Below are 22,902 nucleotides of genomic sequence, written 5' to 3'. Positions count from 1 at the left end.
ATTGCCGAGAGATCGTCGGAAGTTCGTTGGAAGATCGTCGGAAGCTCGCTGGAAGAAACCTAGACTTACGGACTTTGTTTAGCTTAGTAAATGTCTTAAAATTCATAGTTAGCACATAATTTGGATTAGAATTGGGCCAACCCAATTAGGGGATATTTGGGCCCAAGTTTGGGCTGTGTTGGGCCAAGAGAAAGGCGCAAACAGTGACCAAACATGTGAAACCGTTATGGCACAATCTCCAAGACTATGTCAAGCGGTGGTACCACCGGTCTGGGCGGTGGTACCACCTATACACAGTCTTCTAGGGGGTGATACCACCAGACTAGGTGGTGGTACCGTCTAGTGTCAGACTACAAGCGGTGGTACCGCTCAATGCAGGCGGTGGTACCGGTCATACCCTAAAATTTCAGGGGATTTGAATTTTGGCTCTATTTTTTAAACCATTTGGGGTCTATAAATACCCTAGCTATTCTTACATAGAGAAATAAGAAAAGTGAACAAAAACTCTATGTTTCTAGAGTTGGAAACCCTTGTAAAGTATAGAGTCCCTCATCCTAAAATTTAGAGATCATTCTAAGGGAGAGTGTGAGAGAAGCTTTGTAAAAAGGGGGTGTAAAGGTTTTCTCTCCTAAGCCTAGAAAAAGAGAATAGAGTTGTAAGAAGGAGATTGATCTTCGCCTATTAAAGGAAAATCGTTAGTAGATGCCGGTGGCCTCGACGAAAGGGGAATCGGCGGAGTGGATGTAGGTCACGACGACCGAACCACTATAAAATCTGGTTTGCATTTTGTCTTGAGCAATTTATTTTAATTGCAAAACACTTTACTTGCTTACTACTTTCAATACATTTACGAACGTGTTTCAAGTTAAGATCTTTACGAAATGATTTTTATCGAAATCGATTTTATCGTATAATTTTTTTTTTAAACCGATGCAATCTTTTCGCTGCACTAATTCACCCCCACTCCTTAGTGCTGACCCATTCCTAATATAAAAAACCCTAATCTCCTTCCTTCTGCTTGTTGCATTGCCACCATCGCCACCCTATTGGAGGCGACCACTATGGGGGGGGGGGGGGGGGGGGGGGGGGGGGTGCCGCCCCCGCTGGGGCAGTGCTCGCAGCAAGCCAATGCCCCCTTTGCAGGCAAGCGCCACTGCGGGCGCCACTACAAGCGGCGGTCACCCCTACGGGCACTATGCCTGTAGGCAATGCCCGTAAGTGCCGCCGCCTGCACTGCAAGTGGCCTGCCTACACATGGATTGCAGCCAAGGCTGCCATCTACGAGCACAATGAGGGTAGCAATAGTTGTTGTCCTTTCTCGCTTTTGTGTTAACAATTTTAATGTTAAAATCCTCTCTAAAACATAACATACGTAGTTCAAAACCAATCTTTCGCATGAACAACCTAGCTCTAATACTACTGTAGGAAAATCTAGGGGTGACATCACATGTGCAGCAGAAGAACATAAAAGAAAAATCCTAAATTTCCCAAAAGGTGTTCATCGTCGTGCGAAGATTGGTGCACAAAACCCGCGACACAAAAAATTATATGTAAGATAGTTGTGTTACCTAGGGAGATCGTATATCCCTGAATCACTGCAAATCTGTAGGAGTGGATGAAGGAGGTTAAGCATTCTCCTCTTTAGCGGTGATCTATAAAGCAAAGCTGCAACGATGCTTCTCAAATCTCTAGGCCTGCTATCTGAGGATGAGAAGGGGGGAGGAGAATAGGAGGTGGCAACTTAGAAGCCCTAGCCTATAGGCCTTTAGTTCCCTGTTATTTATAGAGGCCCCCAATTAACCCTAATGGATCATACCCTATTGGGTACTGGATCTCCATCCAATTACCCAAGCCTCTTAGATTAGTGGGTCTCTACCCAATAATCTCTTATTAGTTATTATTGGATCTCATCTATGGGATCCAATAATTCAGAGACTTATTGGATATCCAATAAAATAGGGGCTCCAGCGGATATATCATATTCGAACCTCTACTCGTCGTAACACCTATCATACGTGTGTGACCCTCTAGGCCAAATATCAAGTTGGTCATAAGTCATACCTGTCAGAACTCCTTCTGGCTCAGTGAATTATTATATTCATAATAATTCACTCGACTCATCGATTGCGAACGTATTAGGCTACTATGTCGTAGTCCCCAAACGATACAGGGGAATCCAATCCTTTGGACCTATCTATCCTCAGTTACCATGTACCTATACTCTCTCATCCATCTAATATCCTAGAGATCATATACCAAGCATGGTGTTGTCATGCCCATATGGTTTCTCCTCAAGTCTCGCTCTAATCGGATTCTCTCGGAGAACTCTTTCTCTCTCAATCCGAATGACCTTGGCAAAGGATTTGTCTGAGCAATAACACATAGGATATTTCTCTTATGATACCAAGAGCGGATGATCCTCTATCGACACTCAATAACCCTCGTAAGGTTGACTGTCACTCCCAATAACCGGCTATACTAGATTTGGAACTTCCAAACCTATAAGTTTGATATCAAAGAGTGAAGTACTCATACAGGACATCCTTGGTATCTCAAGTTTAAGGACCAGATACACTACTGGGACTACGAAATCACTATTTGATAATAAGGCATCATCAACCATCTAGTATTCTATAAGTGGATCAATCAGTGAACTCATTCTCCAATGAGCACCTACATTGTATTCTCAGTGTCCCCACACGAGTAGCTATAAGACCGGCTGCCTCCATCATATGGACAGGTATACAACATACTAGTCTATCCGGTTATCTCGATGTCCCTCTTGAGTAACTTATGACCATAATTATTTAGGGTCTGTGTTTAAAGGCGAATCGATCTCATTATCATGATCTCATCATGATTTGATTCGCATTACACAAATCCATGGACATCACAATATATATGCATATATGCAACAAGCAATATAAAGTTATAAAAATATTAAAAATATAATAAGAAAAAAGAATGTGTTTCATGTCACACATGTCATTACTCACATGATTGGCTTGCAGGGCACCTATGACTAGCAATATGTTCTTCAATAGCTCATTTATGCTGATGGTCGATTGGTATGGTTCCTTATAGTGTGTCATCAATGAAGGACGACTATGAAGGCATCATTTGTCAACACTAGTGCTTGTCCAAGATAAGCGGATGGCGATTGCCTATGCCAAGCGATTGAAAAAGGGAGGAAACATATTTTATCATCGAGGGTTAATGCTCCTAGTAGCCAACCTATACCTCCTTTCTCGAAATTATGGTTGGCCTGGGGGGAAGGTCACTACCTTACCACTCGTCATTGGGAAAGGGAGACGCATAGGTTCTTCTGCCTACGTCATCATCTAGATGGAAATTAATTTATCAAATGAGTCAATGAAAGTCATAGGTGCCCTACAAGCCAATTATATGAGTGATGACACGCGTGACATGATACACATTCTTTTTACTTATTATATTATTTGATATTTTATCACTATATCTTGCATGTTGCATATATTATGATATTCATGGATCTGTTCAATGGGAATCAGATCATGATGAGATCACGATAATAGGACTGATTCGTCTTTAAACATAGACCATAAATAATCTCGGTCATAGGTTACTCGAAAGAGACATTGAAATGACTGGATAGGCTGATGTGTTATATACTCATCTATATGATAGAGGCAGTTGGTCACATAGCTGCTCATGTGAGGACACTAGGGATACCGCACAGGTGCTCATTGGAGAATGAGTTCACTTATTGATCCACTCATGGAATGTTGGATGGTTGATGGTACCTCATTGTCAAACAACAATTTTGTCGTCCCAATGGCATATCTGGTTCTTAGACTTGAGACACCAAGGATATCTAATATAAGTACTCCACTCTTTGATACTGGACTTATAAACCTGAAAGTTTCAGATTTAGCACAGCCGGTCATCGGGAGTGATAGTTAACCTTACGAGGGCTATTGAGTGTTGATAGAGGATCATTCTCTCTCGGTGTCATGAGAGGAATATCCCATGTATTCTTGCTCAAGCAAATCCATTGCCAAGGTCATTCGGATTGAGAGAAAAAGAGTTCTCCGAGAGAATTTGATTAAAGCGAGATTAGAATAGAAACTGTATAAGCCTAACAGCACCATGCCCGGTATACAGTCTTTGGGATATTAGATGGATAAGGGAATATATATACATGGTAATTAAGGATCGATAGGTCCAAAGGATTAGATTCCCTTGTATCGTCTAGGGATTATGGCGTAGTAACCTAATATGTCCGTAGTCGATAAGTCGAGTGAATTATTATGAAGATAATAATTCACTAAGCCATAATGTCACGGACTTAGCTGGTTTTGCCTCAGTCGTGCGGCACCCTTGCGTGTCCGTCCGTAAAGGTCAACCTCCCCAAAGCCTCTCATGGTCCCTTAGGACCCACAAAAGAGAAAACGGGTTAGAGAAAATGCCTCACTCGGGATCTACAAGCAAACATTCTAGGAAACACTTCTTAGACAATGCAAATTACAAACAGACTTTACAAGCTCTGAACAGTTGCACAACAAAGGGTCAACATGGTCCATTATAGACCGAAAATCTCTCACAAGTGTCCACATGACACAACCTTTATTTACAAGCCTAAAGCTGCCACCAAACCCAACTAAAATGGGACTATTAAGCCTTCGGCCGTCCCTCTACATGTTGTGCAAAGCATGAACATATCAAAAGACATGGACATACATAATCATTACATCAAACATCCTGTTTTGAAGTTTGTCTATGACATTCTCCCCAGCTTATTCCTTCGATGTCCTCGCCCAAGCCTTTGTGAACACTACAACTTCTCGTCTTTGCTGAGTCTTCAATCTTCTGCTCCAACTGCAATGCACCTCTTGGCTCCCAGTTGCTCTCCGCTGCTGTTTTTGAGTAGTCGAACCTTTGATCCGCTATGCTGCTTCAACTCACCAATGACTCTGACTCTGGTGTAGGGTTGGCTGAGTTGTGTTGATCCTTGTTGATTCCTACGGATCCTCCAGATGAAGGAAAAGACCATCCTTACTATGCGCTAATCTCTCAGATGCCTCATGCTGCTTGAACTAAGTGGATGCTTGTTAGAGCTTTAACGAGCATCACCTCGTAAACTTTCAAAGTTTTTGGTTCTTCCTTCACAAAATTTGCTCATAGACTCTTATTTCACTTAGTTATCACTTCCAAGTAGATTAGCATCACTTCCGCTTTTGATTAGTATTCTGTTGGGAAATGAGGCGGATACTTTACTCTTAGTAGCACTGATCACCAATGGTGAGGATTTGACAACTATTATCTTCTAATATCTTCGAAGGGTCTTTGAACCTGTGCAGAGCTCCTCTATTGGATAGATAAGAGAATTGGGGTACTCGGTTTCGCCCATTCTCTTAAGAGTTGAGAAGGCAAAGGTTACTTGACTTCGCCCGCCTCCTCGAGGTTGTACTTCATGCATCGAGCTGGTTACTAGCCTTCGCCTGCTCTTTGCTCACACTTTTGAAGCACTTGAAGTGTTTGCACTCCTAGCGTTGAGTTAGTTACTGTGATTCACCTTCTCAATGCCATCGAACTTCTTGAATGCATGAAGTTTTCACCCCAACTTGGAGTAATTCTCTCATAGGTTTGGTCGCCTCTGGGATTGTACCATCTTCTCTATCAACCCTACCGCCTACTCCACTGAGTAGCAAAGGTACAACACCGCATACTACCTGCTTCGTTCCTTGGTTATGCACTCTTGCATGACCCGAAGTCCTTCACTTTCGGCTATCTTGATGAGAAGCTCATTGACACCGGTCTTACGAAGTTCTTCGGCCTCTGCCCTTCAGCCTTGTCTCGGTACTTGGAGATTGCCTCTGCATTCTTCACCTCCTCGACCCCTTTCACGACTAAGCGCTCTCCCTCCATGAGAGCAAGGGATCAATGACTTTCACGGAAGTCCCGCCTCTGTGGTACCATGGCGTTGCCATGCCCATGGCCCTACTATCCGTCGCCTCACATCTGCATCCCTTTTCTTCACAATCAGTAGATATGCCTCTATGGCACTCCTCCGAGTCTACCTCCATTCCAACTGATGCTTGATTTTGGGTAGCTAAGTCCCTCTGGACTCGTCGTTGCTTCCTCGCCCCTTTCGACCCCCCTTGCTTCAACACCTCTGTGTTCTCCAAGCAGTCCGTTTGGTCGATGGAAAGACAGACTGCAACTCCCATGCATGGCCTCTGCCATCGCATTATAGGGTTTGCACCGATTCTGTTCTCCTTAGCTTCCTTGGCAGCAACGTTCGCTTACTCGACCTAGTCCTTTGACTTGCCGGGCCCCCTTAAGCGAATATGAGCTCTAGAGCAGTCCAACTCTCCAACTGCTTCAATCATACCTCTGCATGATCAAGTCCCTCCCATGGGACTCACTGGTACTTGCATTCGAACTTTTCCCTTGGTGGAACACAGCCCCCATATGCTGATGACCAAGGCTTTCATCCGATGCAAAATTCAATGCACGCACGGAAGACCCGCCTCTGCGGTACCATGGCCTTCACTCCTTGAATCCATAGCCCTTCTTGTCGTCGTGTTGTTCACCGAAGTGGAGCTTCCAATAGCTCCCGATCATACCTCTGTATGATCTAGTCCCTCACAGGACTATGTCGTGTGTATCGCATTGCCATGAACTGTTCCACCACGATCCGCTGCACCATGTCGCCTCCTGGTGACATCTCTATTGCATTCCGATCCTTGTGGGATGAACTCGAATTGTGAACCCTCCATGTGTGGCCTCTGCCAATACATCGCAGGGTCTCTTCCACCTTCAATTTTGTTCGCTCATTTGGTAATCGACTTTCATCCACCCACTCTTGGGTCACACCTAGATGAAGCACCGCTCTAGGACAATCCGTCGCCTAGTAGCTCCCGAAGTCCACCGACTTCACTGTAATTTGTGCACCATTATCTGGGTCCTGGGTCTCTGCCCCTACCAGCACAATTTCCTCTATGCACTGCTTCCTTCATGACAACTTGAATGGCAACACTGTGGTATATTCTTCAAGAGTACCCACCTCTAAGTCCTCTTACCCCATGCTAAGGCCTTCTGAACCTAATTTCGCCTCCGTAAATTGAGTCGCCTTAGTTCCTCCATCAAATGCTTCTCTGAGATAAGGTACATGTGCCCAGAAGCTCCTTTCATCTTTGGTACCATGCAAGATGAGTCCACTCCGTCAGAATGAAGGACCCATGGAACAACATGATTCTACTCTTGCCTCTGCAAGAGTTCATGTCCTTGACCTCTGTCTAAGGAAAGTGATGTGCCTCCGCTCCATGTTCCAACTTCTATGCTAGCTCCCTTCATTCGGCTTGGGTACTTCGCTAAGTTACACCCAAGTTGCTCCGCTCCTCGTTTTTGCATTGAGTCGATGGTGGCCCTCGCGCCCACCATTCCACGGGTTAGCCCTCCCTTGAGTCTGATCTCCACATCAACTCCAAGTGTGCCTTCATTTAAGTTGCTTTGGGTCGCTCCCCTACTTGATCTCGCAATGCATCCACCAATGCATTCTCTCAAGCGAGATCATGCGACGACTCCTCGTCGCTTGCTCAGTCCATTGAGCTTCGTGGAGTCGTTGTTTGTTGAGGTACTCCTCCTCAACATGTGAGGTTCGTCCCACATAATTCTCCCTCTGGAGAGCCGGGACTTATCCCTCCTGGATAACTATCCCATTGGAGCAATATCTCTCTTCGTTTCGGAGACCACCATCCCCTTGGACTACTCCGATCTGCTGAACAAACTGTGCATTATTTTGTCTCCTGCAAACGCACTTGCTAGATTGCGACTCCATATCAATACAGCCCCCACTGCACCACTCAAGGCCTAGCAACATGCTGAACTCGTTGCACACTTCAGCCTCCTATGGACGTATCCTTCACATGCCGAAGAGAAAGTTTCAATGCTCCATGGTGCCGAGTTTCGGTCGCCTTGGGATGGCCACGAACATTCCATCGTCCGTATATAAGCCCATGCATGAGTACCAAATTCTTCGAGTTAGCAATTCCCCTCACCTCTGTGAGCTTTGCATAACTCTTTTGGTCGTTGAGCAACTCATTCCACCTTGCATGGTCTCATCCTTTACCAAGCGCCTCGCTTGCCTTGAGCACCATCAAGTATAGTTGTCAACGTTGAGCCGTAGCTCAAACTCAGCCATCCCAACCTTTGTGCACTCCACATTCTTCCAAGCTTGCCTGTTCTCGTGGTGCCTCTTGCGCGAAGGGTTGGCCATTCCTCTGAATGCCAATGTTAGATGCTCGCTCATCCGAGCGACTCATTTTCCCTATATCTCCATGCCCATTTTCTCCCAAACGGTCGCGTGTGTGCTGACTGCCCTCAACGCAGTCCCGCTAGGTCCCCCACATTTGCATGCTAAGTGTTTCTATGAGTGCTTGTCCCGCTCTGATACCATCTGTCACGGACTTAGCTGGTTTTGCCTAAGTCGTGCGGCACCCTTGCGTGTCCGTCCGCAAAGGTCAGCCTCCCCGAAGCCTCCCATTGTCCCTTAGGACTAACAAAAGAGAGAACGGGTTAGAGAGAATGCCTCAATCGGGATCCACAAGCAAACATCTCCGAAAAACACTTCATAGACAATGCAAATTACAAACAGACTTTACAAGCTCTGAACAGTTGCACAACAAAGGGTAAAATGGTCCATTACAGACCAAAAATCTCTCGCACGTGTCCACATGATACAACCTTTATTTATAAGCCTAAAGAGGCCACCAACCCAACTAAAATTGGATTATTAAGCCTTCGGCCGTCCCTCTACATGCTGTACAAGTCATGAACATACCAAAAGACACGGACATACATAAGCATTACATCAAACATCCTATTTAGAAGTTTGTCCGTGATAGTAGGGTGGAGGCTCATAGTCCAATAACATAGGAAGAGGCATGTGTTTCGATGTTGTAGGGCGGAGGAAGCATATGATAGTGTAGTGCCAAGGAGGCTCGCGATTGAGTTTAATTGGGTTCGATGGTGTGTTTGAGCCAACTATTCCAAAAAGATCGAACCAAACTCCAATTTCTCGATCACATGCCTAAGCTGCTAAGTGCCTGGGTTCAGGCATGTGCTTGTTTAGCGCCTCCTTCAAACGTCTCACCCTAGTCTATTATGAGGAAAGAATTTAAATTTAGAAGTAATAATTTAAATTTATCTGAGTTACCTAAATAAAAACCAATACATGTAAAAAGAGGAAAGAATAAGCAAATAAGAAAAAGTTTGAAGGAGATAAGAGACGAGTTCTCCGGGAAGGAGAGAGTAATATCCAAGAGATAATTTTGCATCCTGTACCAACTTTGCTCCCCTCGCAATCACAGCTGCAATTATGTAGCCCCTAATCATGTAGGTATTTGATGAGCATGCATTAATTACGATGGGGAATGCCACCCAAAAGTGGAGGGTGGCAGGTCGCAATAGATGCATCACAACTGTGATTTTGAAGTCTTTTAACATTGACGAGCCTCCATCTCCATTTTCCCGTAACTTATTGGATTGTGATGATGTCCAAATCAACTTAGACTTTGGATTTGTGTGCATAGAAAATTTGACGTGGATGGATGAAGGTTTCGGGTGTTCAATAAATGATCGATTTGAAGATCGATATTAATTGAGATTTTGATGTTATCTATGTGATGCTTTAATTAATTTTAAGTGAAAGTTTGTATCCCGATAAATTATTTAAATGAATTTAACTCTAAAGAATATTCTATAGTATGAACGAAATCTTATATTGGATTGATATCTAAATGACTAAATTATTAATTAATTTTTTTTGATAAAAGATGAATGATAAATACGAGATTCGAATCGAGCAACTTATGATAAACTCTCAAGATCTTTATCAACTAAATTAACTGATACTTTCAATTATTTTAATTTAAAAAATATATTAAATTAGATTTCGAATCTTTGTTGTGCTATCATGTGTCAATTGGGATAAATATTTTCCTATAAATCCGATTAATGATAATTTTCATCTTTTGTTTCATAAATTAATATATAAAACGACTATGTTATTTTTATGCTTAATCTATAATTACCATCATATTTTTCAAAACTCCCTTTCTTTGATCTTTTCTTTCATTACTAGTGTTACACTATTTCATCGCCGTATTCTTTTTCTAACTTGTTTTTTTTTAAGACAATGAAAAGTACGTTGATTACCAATTGCTTCACGTCAATTATACATGGTGACTAAATGGTATAATAAAATTGTAGCAAAGGTGAAAGAAATTAGTAGACAGGTCATGGCATTTGGCATTCTGTGAAGAATGTCCTTCTCAATCATTAGTCCCCTAACATATCATTAACAATGACCCATACAACAAGCAAAATGCTTGTACTGTAAACATGCATCATGATCAATCTTAAACTAAGATATCTAAGATTAGGGTAGCCGACAGGCATCGGATTCCCCCCTTAAATGAGGTGGCCATCAGGATGCTTATTTAGCTTTCCCCGAAAGAAAGGAAATAAAGACCACAACTAACATTACATATTTCTCTCTCTCTCATTTACACAGCTCTCTCTCTCTCTCTCTCTCCCCTTATTTACCTTCTGATCTAAGCTTTTGATAGTGAAAGGGCAGTGGAATTACACTCGGTGTGTAGAGGTGCCACACCATGATCTTGGAGCAGTCGGCAGGAATACCCTTCAGCTTGCTGTCATCTTCTAAGATGACTTCATGCACAAACTTGATTGAATCCTGAAATTATCATCACCATGGTAGATGTCAATGTACAAACTCAAGTGGCAGTGGTTGTGAGAATGATTGACCAACCACCAGCAAAATCATGTTGCTAGTCCTAATCAAAGGTTTCCTGTGCTTGACATCGATTCCTGATCAAGAGGCAAGGAAGTTTTCTGTGGGCTAATAATTGGGGAAGGCTGCTGTCAACTAGCTGGTTGAAAACGTCCAGGAATGTTCGAACTTTGTTGTGGTACAATCTACCAGAGACAGCTGGAAAGAGTCTCATGTGTCTCAGCTATGTGCCAAAATTGGTCAACGGAGACGGTAAGAGGAAAATGAAGGAGATCAATGTGATGCATATAGTCAGCGACGTGGTGTCACTAGTCACAAACTCATACCTCAGATAACAAGAAAGAATTTATGTAGACAGACAGTTGTACTTCGCGGTGGATCAACCAATCAGATAACAGATCGGCCTTTCACTAGTTGACCATAGGTTTAAGGTGAGGAGGGAAGAAACAGAAGTGAGAGTGAGCTTCGGTAGGACGGTAACATCAGAGTTCTTGAGTCCCGGAAACAGGGTTTCATACATTGACAATTTGGCATCAGCAAAACTCTCATATAAATTGAAATCTAAACTTAAACATAATCCAAATGAACTTAGCATTTGAAGAAGACCATTGTGAATAGATAGGCAATCCATGGTAGAAACGAAAAAGAGATAAAACATGTGAATTTTTTTGCAATGTACTCAGAAGATGCTAGAGACTAACCTGTGATGTGTCGGGCAATGAGGTAGGGCGGCCCCATCTCTCGGGATCCCACAGTATGGAGCTATTGAATGCAAAACCAGAAACATTAATCTTGGGAGGTTTAGGGTTCAATTCTGTGCTAGCCACCAACAACCTCTTGTCACTGCTCAAGTCCTTCAAGACCCATCCTTGGACCTTTGTCGAAAGACAAATAGGACCATCCAGCATCACTCTCTTCCTGTTTTCTGACACCATTGCTACTGGCCATGTCCCAAAAACCCTGAAAAGAATGGCATAGGAGGCATTAGAAACCGACCAAATTGTTGGTTAAGAGGGGGAGGAGGTAAAAGCAATTATGTTACCACCAACCAGAGTAATGATCTGAAATCTTAATGTCAAAGGAACAATAGAAGAAAAAGGTGGAACACTAAAACCGAAATCTTGGTCTACTTTTGTCCTTTTGGAACCAATTCCACAGAGGAATTCAATTGAATTACTTTAGACAAATCAGTAGAATTACATATCTTAACCCAGCGGTATATAGTTTATCAGACAATTTATAAATGAAAGAAATTGTATAGTTTCATTAGATTATAAAAGCAGCATGTTGAAGTAAAAAATAGGAAGGGATGGTGGAAATTTGGCTCGAAACCACTTGAGGAAAAGGTTTAGATTAATTTGAGGTTGATTTGCTTTTATAATGTTTGGTACACAGAGTGTAGGAGCCAATCTTTGCAACTTAAATTTCACTTTTCTTGTTTTCTTTTGTTAGTCGATCACGCAATGCTTTTCTAATGTCAGGGGTCAGATGTAATCAACAATCCCCCATTATTTCTCCATTGTCATCACATAATTGCAGAAAAAGATAGACGGAAGATTAGGAAAATTAGTGTTGGAAGAAACAGTTAAAAGCAAAAGAATTTATGGAGTTTTGATGTACAATGAGGCATAGGAATTGGGGGAAGAGGAAAAGTGTCAATGAATTGAAACCAGAATAATATTACACAGGAATCTCTATAGAAAGATATCTTTTATGACGTCTTTCCTTCCTTTGACAACAACTAACAATTCTATCTAGAAAAAAAGGGTCATATTTCAGATACCGCAGCAAAGAACAGGCAAAGGCAAATTGATGATTGATGAATCAAGAAAGCTGCTTTTTCTTTGGGTAACGCGGTGACACTAGATGCAGATTTACGAAAAACATAGATGAAGACTATGGATGGATCACAGGAATGGAAGGCTTTTTTATGACAAAACAAAGAGAAGAAAATTCGGAAGAAGAACATCATCAAGCATGCGCTCAACTTCCCTTATCTTTCTCCCCTCAAACCCTCATGATATCAGGAGCAAAATTATGATGGAAACAGCACGAATTGTAATAAAAGATTTTGATGAGTATATCACACTCCTTTGGAAGAGATTCGAGCTTAACTGACAAAGATTATAGCTTTTCTTTCGATGAATCAGATACTACTTTCCCTTCCAAAGAATCGAGTTAAGTACCATTGAGATGTAAACTATTTGCTCATGAAATAGAGGAGAAGGGAAGAAAGGTCATACTCGATCTCTCTAATCTCGTCGAAGAAGCGGAGATCATAGACGTTGGACGCGCCGGCGAAGTGGACGATCCCAGTGAGACGGTGGTACTCGACGTGGCTGAGGGCAACGTTCCGTTGGTGATCGGCCTCCACCCCCGGGTCGGTGAAATTCTCCTTGTAGGTCAGGTGCCTGTACATGACTCCCGTCGTCCGCAGCATCGGGGCGGTGGCGGCGGCGTCCGCGTGTGCCTGGACGACGAGCCACACCAGCGGCGGCGGTACCAGGCGCAGCGTGTGCGCCATCCGCCGCAGCGACGCGCCCAAGAACCGGTCGCTGGACCGGGTCGTCGTGACGATGATCAGCAGCCGCCGGGACGGCGGCTGCGGCCCGCGCGTCTCCGACGCCTCCGCGTCCGGCGGCGGATCGTCGCGCACGGCGGCGGCCGGGACCGTGCTCGTGATCTCGGCCAGGGTCCTGTTGACGGACGCGCCGCGCTCGACGACCCGCTCCACGGCCTCGACGGGGGCGGCGGGGAGGATGCCGATGCTACTGACGGGCCGGCGCTCGAAGAGGGTAGCGGTGCTGGATGGCGTGAAGCCGGTGAAGAAGCCCACCACGAAGCACATGGCGAAGTGCACGAGCGCCTTCTTCCACAGCTGACTACTCCTCCTCTTCGACCGGTCTATCGACCCCATCTCACCCGCCCGCCAGGACAACTAGTGAATGTAATCGAACGAAGGCCAAGAGAAGAAGTACATGATAGAACACTAAGGGAATAAGAACAAGAAAGATAGAGACACACGAGAGAAAGGCAGAAAGAGGAAGGAAGGAAGAAGAAACAAGGAAGCAGAGAGCAGAGAGAAGAGCAAAGCAGAGGAGAACAGAGAGAGGGAAATGGAAGTGTGGAGAAAGGAGGGATTAGGGCTAAATTAATCATGAATCGAGAATTATACACCATAGTGGGGGTAATGTGTGTGTATGTGAGATGGAGGACATGGCATTGCATTCATTTGAAACCAACTACTTTCTGTTCTAATAAACAACCTTAATGTGCCAAGAGGAATTTAAAAAATAAAATAAAATAAGATTATACATTTACATTTAAACTAAAATATGATGAAAAATAATTTAAAAATCAAAGGAAATAAATAAAAGTGGACGAATGATATTTTTTAAATAACCCTTAAATTTTAGTTATAATTAAAATTCCAAAAAACTCACAGGTTCAAAAAAAATAGAGAGAGATTTTAGATCCCATGAGATTTAAATAGAGCTCCATTTTTAAGAAAATTATTTATTCATCATAATGGAAGTGTGGTTCAAAATCTTTTTACTTAATCATATAGTATAAAAAAATTCTTGATTTAAATGCTTGATTATGCCCGAAGGCTAATCAGACATGATCTTATAGACCATATCGGACCTCAGTTTCACATTTGTCTTTCGCAAGCTAATAGCTACGAATAAGTTTGACAATTACCAAATCTAAGTTGCAGTTGATCCATCCACCTTCGGATGCGCACTCAATTATTTTCAAGCTGATAACTTCAATATAATTTTTTTTAGAAGTTTAATATATATGATTTGATCTTAGGCTAGTAATACAGTATTATTATTGTTCGAAAAAGATATATATGTTCATATTGTCTCTTCATTTCTTTAAAGGAGAAACGTTTAAAATATTTTTTTATAAAATAATAAATAAAAACATACCAAAAGTATATTTATCGAACTTATGAAAAAAATTAGATTATTAATCATATGAGATCGATTAAATATATTTTAAATTAATCTTATATTAAGCACAAATCTTGTAGTATGAGATCAATTACATATATTTTACATTAACCTCAAATCAAACGCAAGTCTTTCGGTACATTCTCTCATATAAATAAAAAAATTAAGTTTATGTCATTTTTCTCATAAAAAATCTTATAGAATAATAAATAAAAAACAAAAAGTATATTTATCATCTCAAGAGATAAACCGAAAAATAATTTTCAAAAGAAATTTTCATCTCCTTTCTTTTAATTTTTCTAGACCTACAAGAGATAAACCCAAGAATAATTATAATATTTTCTCATATTTTTTATAAAAAATATATACATACATAAAATATTTATAAAATAACTAAAGCCTAACTTTTAAGATTTTTTTTATTTTTGCCATACTAATATTTGTTATCCTTCAATAATAGATCTTGAAATTAAAAAATACTTATCAATCCCAAGAAAACATCAGTGATTTGGTAGACGTTTGTTTTCTATTAGGTCTTAAATGGGAGCAAAGTGTTCAAAACACTTCATCAAGTTTAATCATCTGCCTCAATCAAAGACTAAGATATGATAGATCCTGTTCAAAAAAACAGAACTAAATGCTCCACAAATGTAGCATCCTCCCAAGTAGTCTAAAAGTACCATCAAGAAAGCTAAAAGAGTGCAATGTAAAAACAAACTAAACTTGAGGCTGTTTCATTACACCCATCTTTGCGCAGTGCCATAATTTGATAGCAAAACACCATGCCATAACCGAATAGTCACTTCTGGCTCTTCTTCCACAGGCCACCAATCTTCCTTAGCACATTACTGTTCTTCTTCTTGGGTGATTCTTCATTCAGGTCGTCAGAAAATGGTGAGCTCATCAACTTCCCGGCAATCGAATTATAGTCAGAATCTAGTGAACCAGTCCTTTCCATGTTTCCTCCATTGTTACTGGAACTAAGAATACTTGCCGCTGCTTCAGCTGCCTTCCTCCACTGGTCACACTGTATCCTCAACCTCTTCAGCTCAGATTCCATCTGCGAATTCACTGCTTGAGCTGCATCAAGTTGCTCGGCCACTCTCGCGGCCCTCCTGCTGTTCTTATCAGATTCTTCGGTGACGTATCCCAGCCTTATAAGTGCGTCCTGCTCCGCAGCCTTGGACAACTCCAGCTCGGCAATCATTGCTTCAGAACTTCTACGATTCTCCACTTCCCTCTTTGACATTTCAGATTTCAGCATCTCATTCTCCTCCAAAATGTTCTGCAGCTCGGTCTCCTTGTCCATGAGGTTGGCCTTCAGCTCTGCAATATCATTAGTAGATTTCATAAACTTCGACTCCAATTCGGATAGCAATTGTGCTCCCCGAACTTCTCCATCATCCGCACTCAGTTCTTTGTTATCTGCTATCTGCTGATGCTCTGCTTCCTTATCAACTAGTTTTGCCTTAAGTTCAGCAATCTCTGTTTTTGCATTGCTCAATGCAAGTTTGAGTTCAGTTTCTTTGACTCCACAATCACTCTTCACACGCTCCATTAACTCATAAGCAGACCGGACCTGCATTGTGCTTTGGATTTGGTCTGCCTGATACTTGATTTCAGCAGCTTCAAGTGCAGATCTTAGTTGTTCTACTTCTGTTACCAAAGGATTACCTGCTGCTTTCTCTGAAGATTTGCCACAGTGAACTTCCTCATTATACTTATTGGTGATCGAATTCTTCACTTCTTCCAGTGAATCGACTTTAGTCCTAGATTCTTCAAAGTCAGAGGCCTTGGCACTGAAGGATTCCTCGAGTGTTGACCCTTCAGAACGTAGAGTCTCGATAGTGGTCTTAGACATCTCTAATTGCCTGCAAGTCTCATCAACCAGTGCACGTGCCTCGGCCTCCGATTTCTTACTATCTCTAAGCTGAACCTTCAGGCTTTCAACAGTAGCAAGTGTCTCTGTCATTTCTTGCTTCAAAACCTGAAGCTCAGTGCTTGCTGTCTCAGACTGTTTTAGATAAGCAGCTTCGGCTTTGAGAACCACCTCAAGCTGCACTTTCAGCTTCTGTATCTCATTCATGGCAGAGCCCAAAGCTGCTGTGTCAACAGTGTGCTGTTTTTGGATTGCTTCCAACTCTGACTGCCATGCACGATCACGCTCCTGAGAAATTTTTCGGAGTTCCTGCAGCCGAGCTTCTTCTGCAGCTGAAAACTCGACAAGTTGGCGTTGAGAATCATCTAGCTTTGCTGACATGTCCTCAAGCTGCTTCTTGGCCTCTTCTGCTTCTTGCTGCACTCGTTTCTTACATGTTTCGGATGAACTAAGTTGTTCTCTTGTCTTCTTCGCATCCTCTTTGAGCTGACAGATCTGAGTTTCCAATTCAGACAACCTGGTAGGATGCTTCTTCTGGAACTCACAAGATAAGAGTTGAATCACTTGTTAGAACAAAGAGAAACTAAAGAAAATAATAGCAACAAGATGACCTCTTTCAGATGAACAGATTATGTTTTGTATACTCATCTTGACATACATGATGTACCTTTCAATTTGGACAATGAATGAATCTTGGTCTTGTTCCAGATATGGATGAAGGGATAACAAATATCACAAAAGTAACAAAATCACAAATCTTAAGTTTCATCTTCTATGAATAGTAAGACTGCAAAAAATCTATTAGAATGATCTGATTACTTTAACCTCCAGTGCAGAGTGGCAACCTCTTGAATAAAGCAAATCAAATGTGCATTTTGTAAATGTAATACAATAATTACATCAAGAAGAAGACAAATCGGGCCCAAACACTAATATGAATGTTCCCAACGTGTTGCAGTAATAAGTGCTAGATCTATACCATTGCAAATGTCTGACATAATAAGCTAATCCTGTAGCGAATCCAAGCCACATTATGGGACTACCCTTTTGGTAAGACCCTAAGATCTTATCGTGGAAGAAAGGGGAGAAAAAGGAATGATAATGATCGCTTCGAGGGGATCGGCCTCCTTGATCACTTCGAGGGGATCGGCCTCGGGTTTGATCCACAAACTAGAATAATATTTCATTGATTGATTGATTATAAAAAAAAAGTGTTACATCACTATTTATAGAGTTCCACCTAGAGTCCATCAGGACTTGGATTCTTAATAATAAATAAATATTAAATAAATCTCTATTTGATTCTAACTGAACTAAATAGACTCAATAAACATTATTTAAAAGCTCATAAAATAAAAATGTCATAACACCTTCATCCAAGAGTCTAAAAATGTGCCTAAGATAAATTTAGATTGAGTTGTGTCATATATATACATTTAAAGGCCACAGAGATTAGTTTAAACCTTAGATAATCACAAGTTCCAAGTGGTCAGAACAATGTCGAACACAGCATGCATAAAGACCTCTTCTTTTCCTTTCAGGACGATATCACAGATTCACCAGGGAAACCTAACAATATGACTTTAAGTGATATATAGCTAGCCAGAATGTTGGATGGATGGTTGAGCCTCCTGGAGAAATCATGAGATCAAGCCAACTTAATTCGATAACTGCTTCCGTTATTAAAGGAAAAGAAGATTCAATAAACAAATTTAATAAACTGGAGTGACTTCACATTGTAAAACATTCATACCTCAATCACTGGGCTTCTAGGTGATCGACGCATAATCACCTTGGGACTCCTCTCAGTTGAGGTCCTTGTTGACGTAGCTGAAGTGGCAGAGTTACATTCATTATCACCAGACTTGGCTGTACGGGTTCGAGGGGTGATTGGAGATGTTCTTTGAGGAACTTCTGATGATCCACTCCTACATGAATCAAAGAAATACAAGCAAATAGCTCAAAATGATGGTATAGAGCACTAACTAAATCATTTGCTTTGTAAAAAAGGTTTTCGAATTCAGAAAAAAGCATCAAAAAGTATCAGAAGGCAAAATTCTAAAAGCAGCAATCATGGTTATTAAAGACAAACTCAATTTGAATTCCACATAAGCTAGATAAAATGAAGATCCAGAAGAGAAACTTCTTCAAGCTCAATTTATTCCCAGTTGAAATTTCCAAACCAAATACAAGTTTTGGTGATTAATTAGAACTTAGAGAAATCCCTACTTGGAAATTGTGGGGAGGAAAGGGGATTTCAAACCCATAACATGCATAGCATAAATGCATTCTGGCAAGTCCAAATCCAAAATCACTTGAGAATTTCCCATTTTTTAGAAATATCTATAGAATTAAAGGTAAATCCATTTAATTCTATAGAAATATCTATAGAATTAAATGGGAATTTCCCATTTATGCTATAGAAATATCTATAGCATAAATGTATTCTGGCAAGTCCAAAACCAAAATCACTTGGGAATTTTCCATTTTTTAGAAATATCTATAGAATTAAAGGTAGCTGCACCACATTTCCCATGAAAAATGAGAATTCCCATGGTTATTAAAGAGCTCGGATAAAAGTTCAGATAAACAAGAAAGATGACTAGGATATATATTATTATGGTAGCTGCAGCACAATGTCCATATTTTGGTGCTATTCTTTGGAACCATTATTATGGTCCAGACAATATTTTTGAAATAAAGACGCTAAAACATTAAATCTCATGTCTCAAGCATACAAACCAATATTTTGGGTGCAAAATCTGAACACCTGCAAATATAGCAAAAGACAGAAGGTTGAAGATGAACACATCAAAAAACAGGACCCACCCATTAAGGTAAGCCAAAATATTGGTTTACAAGCAGACAAACACAATTTTACAGCAAGAAAGACAACCTCGGTCTATAGTCCAAATAAAAAGCATATTAACACATACAAAGGTCTTATCAATAACATAAGTAAAGAACAAATTAGACTCTTTTTAGTTTTTCCCTCAACCATGCCATTAAAATACGTACAAAATTATCTTGGATTCCGCTGCCGAACCAGCAATCCGAACCATTCAAGAACAACTGTAAGCAATTAATGCCAAAAGCTTGTGAACATACCTTGGTTTTGGCGTCTGCATCTTATTTTCACTGAAACTGGCCTTGTCCACAAGCCAAACCTGCAGTCACAAAGGAACAGATGACCCACAGAGTGAGACCCATCAGGTGAATTTACGGCTTGTAGATTAGCTTCAAGATCAACCAAATAAATGTGTCATGTAGACCCCACAATGTTGTCTGTAGTACCGCAACGACAGAAAACTACAGTAGGCAGTCCAATGGATCTACAGATCTCATAATAACCATTTTCAACGCAGTACGAAAAAGTCTCTCTTTCTTCCTCGCCGAGAAGACATCTCTAAAACCACTAAACGCGAATAACGAAGCAAAGTAAAGATGAAGAGAGAGAGAGCAAGAGAGAGAGAGAGATTGTGCAAAGACCAATATGCCCCTCGTTCGAAAGGAGAACTATTACGTATTGAAGGCAGTGTAGTAATTACATCGGCATTCTACAGACAGCGAACCGATGGGGGATTGTGAAAGTGGTCAAAGACGAGCAGACAAGTAGAACGGCGCAGTTGCTGAGGAGTCTCCCTCAGTATCGCCGAGAAGCAAGGGATGAAGTTCAGCAGTATTCTAAGAAATCATTTCATTGCCCAAGTGCAAAGGGTGGAAGCGAAAAGACAAGTTTTTAGAGGTAAAAGAAGAAAAAAATGTGAACTTTACCTTTCAATTCAAACTTTTATCGCAAGGATTTTTGTGGAGCCAAAAAGCAAAGGGGAAAAAGGACAACCTTTGTTAAGCTCTCGTTTGAAGTGACTACATGACACTCATGGGAGAAGAAGCTAATAACACCAGAATCGAAGTCGAGAGGAGAAACGAATGTATAGTGGAGCACGGTTCACAGGGAAGCATGTAATAAGAGATCAAATGGAGAACCAAAGTGCAGACATAAAAAATGCCTCCTTTCATAGGACTTCAATAGGCTTTTCGGTCAGGAAATCTTACGAAAGCCTGCCAAGAGTTGAACAGAGAGACAAAGAAGCCGCCATTATCGTTCCTGATGGAAGCAAAAGGGCGAAGATAGATATATAGGAAGGGGGGAGTTCATATTTTCTCTAAGATGATTTCTCTTCAGGGTTTGATGGAGAGGGAAAAGACAAGAAAACAAAGAACACCAGAGATCTTGGATCAACTCACGCTCGTTTTTTCTTCTTCTTCTTCTTCTTCGGCCTTGTTTGCTTCGCTGCGTCTCCACCTTCGCTGTTCCCCAGGCCTTCACCAGCCTCGTCCTCTACGTTTGCCGGAGCAAATCAGAGGACACGCAGCATTAACAAGGCAATTCATATTGTAGGGGGGGGGAGGAACGAGCTCCAGGATTTGTCCCAGCTGCGGCCATGGAGATTGGCGCTGAACGAGCTACGAAGGGCGTAGGTTTTGTCGCCGCACTCCGGAGGAAGGTTTAGATTATATTGCATTGTTGCGCAGCGTCCGGGTAGCTTTGAAGGCGAAGTTGCCGAGAGATTCTTTGCCGAGCGAACTCTTCTCGCTCACCTTCACTGCTCCCACCTCATCCTTTGCCGTACGACCCGTTTTGTCCGCATCCACCGAGCGCGGAGTCGTGTGCTCCGTGGGATCAGGTAACCGCCTCGTGGGATCACCGCCTAGTATTTGATCCCCGGTGTACTTGTTATTGTATCTCACCTAAATTTCAAATGAACTCCTGCCGCAACCCATGTGTGTGAGAGAGACGTTGTTCAATTATACCGGTTGACGGTCATAGATACCGTTCAAATCAATCAATGAACGATCATTTTTAACTAAATCAGAAACAGAGTTATACGATTTAAATTTGATTTTTAGAAATTAAAATTAAAAATAATAATTTTAAATTAAATAAATTAAAAAATAAAAAGTCTGTACAGTATAATGATTAGTATTTTTAAGCTTAAAGCCTGATGTGAATTTCAATATTTATAGAATAATTTATCTTTTATATCAATTGAAATCGGTGGGATAAAATCAAAATCGTCGATTCAGAACTCAAAACCGATGATTTCCGAACCGAAATCAAAATCGCATTAAACTGATTCCATTTATCACCCCTAGACACCGCAAGACAAACTAACTCCTGAGCAAGTCAAACTGTCTTTTAACTGTGGTGGCCATGTCTGATTTATGTTAAATGGAGAAAGGCGAATCGCACCACCTCAGATTATTATTCTCTACATTATATTTTTCTGAGTGTCTAAAACAACAGTACAACAGTCAACAAATCTCACAGATAAAACCATCCATCCCTGCAACTGAAGAAGCAGTACTAAAAAAGACACTAGTTTGGCACCAGCATGCAGCAGTAAGTTTGATCTCAAGAGATTGGGTCAATTTACATCAGGCATGGGCAGGCGATTCCCTTTCCGTAGTCATCACCGTGCTGACATCCAACAGTGGAAGAATTCATTGAAGACTACCGATTCTTGGCTTTTGCAGCCGTATCGATCTCCTTAAAAGCCAAAGCAGATCCATTCAAGTGTGTTGCGGCTGTTTAAGGTGGAGGTGCATGTGGAAGGTGGGTGGCCACATTGGGATGGAGAGTGGGGCCATTCAAGTGTGTTGCTACTGTTTAAGGTGGAGGTGCAAGTGGAAGGTGGACGGCCACATTGTGAGTGGGAGTGGGAGTGGGGCCGCCATGGAGGAAGCGTGCCACATTAAAAAGGCAACGACATCCAACCAAAGAACACTGTGAATGATGGACAAGGAGTGCAGATACATATGCTTCGCAATAGCTCTGTGACCGGAGCGTAATTTGTCTGATCGAGTTACTGGTTGGACCAAGACTGTGACTAGCGAGTAAAGATGGATTCGAGCTTTCCGAAGCAACATAACGAAGACCAATAAGAAGAACAGAGTGAGTCGCGATACACCGCAACACAGAGAAAAGTTAACGGACGGCAGAGATGATGGGACGTGTTCTCCATCGTCTCGGTCCCGTCTCTTCTGCAGCGTCCGATCTCCTCCCGAACAACGAATTCAAAATAATTCGAAAGCACCCGTAACTGTCTCTCCGCGCGCCGACGCGCCAAATACGAACCAAATAAAAGGTACTATTCGCACTCTTCTTTGCTCTGCCAAACGCCACCGCTACCTCCACCTCCCCCTCTCCCTCTCCCTCTCCTCCTCTCTCTGTCGCGATACAGGGTTTCTTTCCGGATGATGGA

General features: G+C 41.7%; 2 protein-coding genes across 4 annotated transcripts; both read right to left on the bottom strand.

The window, feature by feature from the left end:
* Positions 1 to 10,260: 10,260 nt before the first annotated feature.
* Positions 10,261 to 13,986, bottom strand: LOC135650693 (beta-1,4-xylosyltransferase IRX9-like). The gene is made up of 3 exons (XM_065170228.1): positions 13,042 to 13,986; positions 11,500 to 11,758; positions 10,261 to 10,741 (listed from the first exon to the last, which is right to left on the bottom strand). Exons 1-3 carry the CDS (start codon positions 13,713 to 13,715, stop codon positions 10,583 to 10,585), a joined length of 1,092 nt encoding a protein of 363 aa, XP_065026300.1. The 5' UTR covers positions 13,716 to 13,986; the 3' UTR covers positions 10,261 to 10,582.
* A 1,275-nt stretch (positions 13,987 to 15,261) lies between these two features.
* LOC103978209 (interactor of constitutive active ROPs 2, chloroplastic) lies at positions 15,262 to 21,243 on the bottom strand. 3 transcript variants are annotated; one of them, XM_009393921.3, is made up of 4 exons: positions 20,885 to 21,243; positions 19,745 to 19,803; positions 18,390 to 18,564; positions 15,262 to 17,170 (listed from the first exon to the last, which is right to left on the bottom strand). In XM_009393921.3, the coding sequence occupies exons 2-4, from the start codon at positions 19,762 to 19,764 to the stop codon at positions 15,557 to 15,559; spliced, it is 1,809 nt and encodes a 602-aa protein (XP_009392196.2). In that variant the 5' UTR covers positions 19,765 to 19,803; positions 20,885 to 21,243; the 3' UTR covers positions 15,262 to 15,556. The 3 variants fall into 3 exon arrangements, with proteins under 3 accessions (XP_009392196.2, XP_065026519.1, XP_065026518.1); XM_065170447.1 differs by lacking the exon at positions 20,885 to 21,243 and adding an exon at positions 19,914 to 19,931; XM_065170446.1 differs by lacking the exons at positions 18,390 to 18,564; positions 19,745 to 19,803; positions 20,885 to 21,243 and adding an exon at positions 18,100 to 18,376.
* Between the last annotated feature and the right edge of the window lie 1,659 nt (positions 21,244 to 22,902).

This window comes from Musa acuminata, chromosome BXJ3-10 (assembly GCF_036884655.1).
Source record: "Musa acuminata AAA Group cultivar baxijiao chromosome BXJ3-10, Cavendish_Baxijiao_AAA, whole genome shotgun sequence".
Lineage (NCBI taxonomy): Eukaryota > Viridiplantae > Streptophyta > Magnoliopsida > Zingiberales > Musaceae > Musa > Musa acuminata.
Note: the sequence above shows the minus strand (reverse complement) of the source record. Positions and strands in the feature narration are given on the sequence as shown.

What these genes read in the sequence shown, in the direction of transcription:
- LOC135650693 (XM_065170228.1), bottom strand. Translation starts at nt 13,715, where the DNA reads ATGGGGTCGATAGACCGGTCGAAGAGGAGGAGTAGTCAGCTGTGGAAG. An exon ending in GACGAGATTAGAGAGATCGA is followed by an intron (nt 11,759 to 13,041) that starts GTATGACCTTTC and finishes CATTCTTTTCAG; the next exon opens with GGTTTTTGGGACATGGCCAG. An exon ending in CATTGCCCGACACATCACAG is followed by an intron (nt 10,742 to 11,499) that starts GTTAGTCTCTAG and finishes TGATAATTTCAG; the next exon opens with GATTCAATCAAGTTTGTGCA.
- LOC103978209 (XM_009393921.3), bottom strand. Translation starts at nt 19,764, where the DNA reads ATGCAGACGCCAAAACCAAG. An exon ending in ATGCAGACGCCAAAACCAAG is followed by an intron (nt 18,565 to 19,744) that starts GTATGTTCACAA and finishes TGATTCATGTAG; the next exon opens with GAGTGGATCATCAGAAGTTC. An exon ending in CTAGAAGCCCAGTGATTGAG is followed by an intron (nt 17,171 to 18,389) that starts GTATGAATGTTT and finishes TGTGAGTTCCAG; the next exon opens with AAGAAGCATCCTACCAGGTT.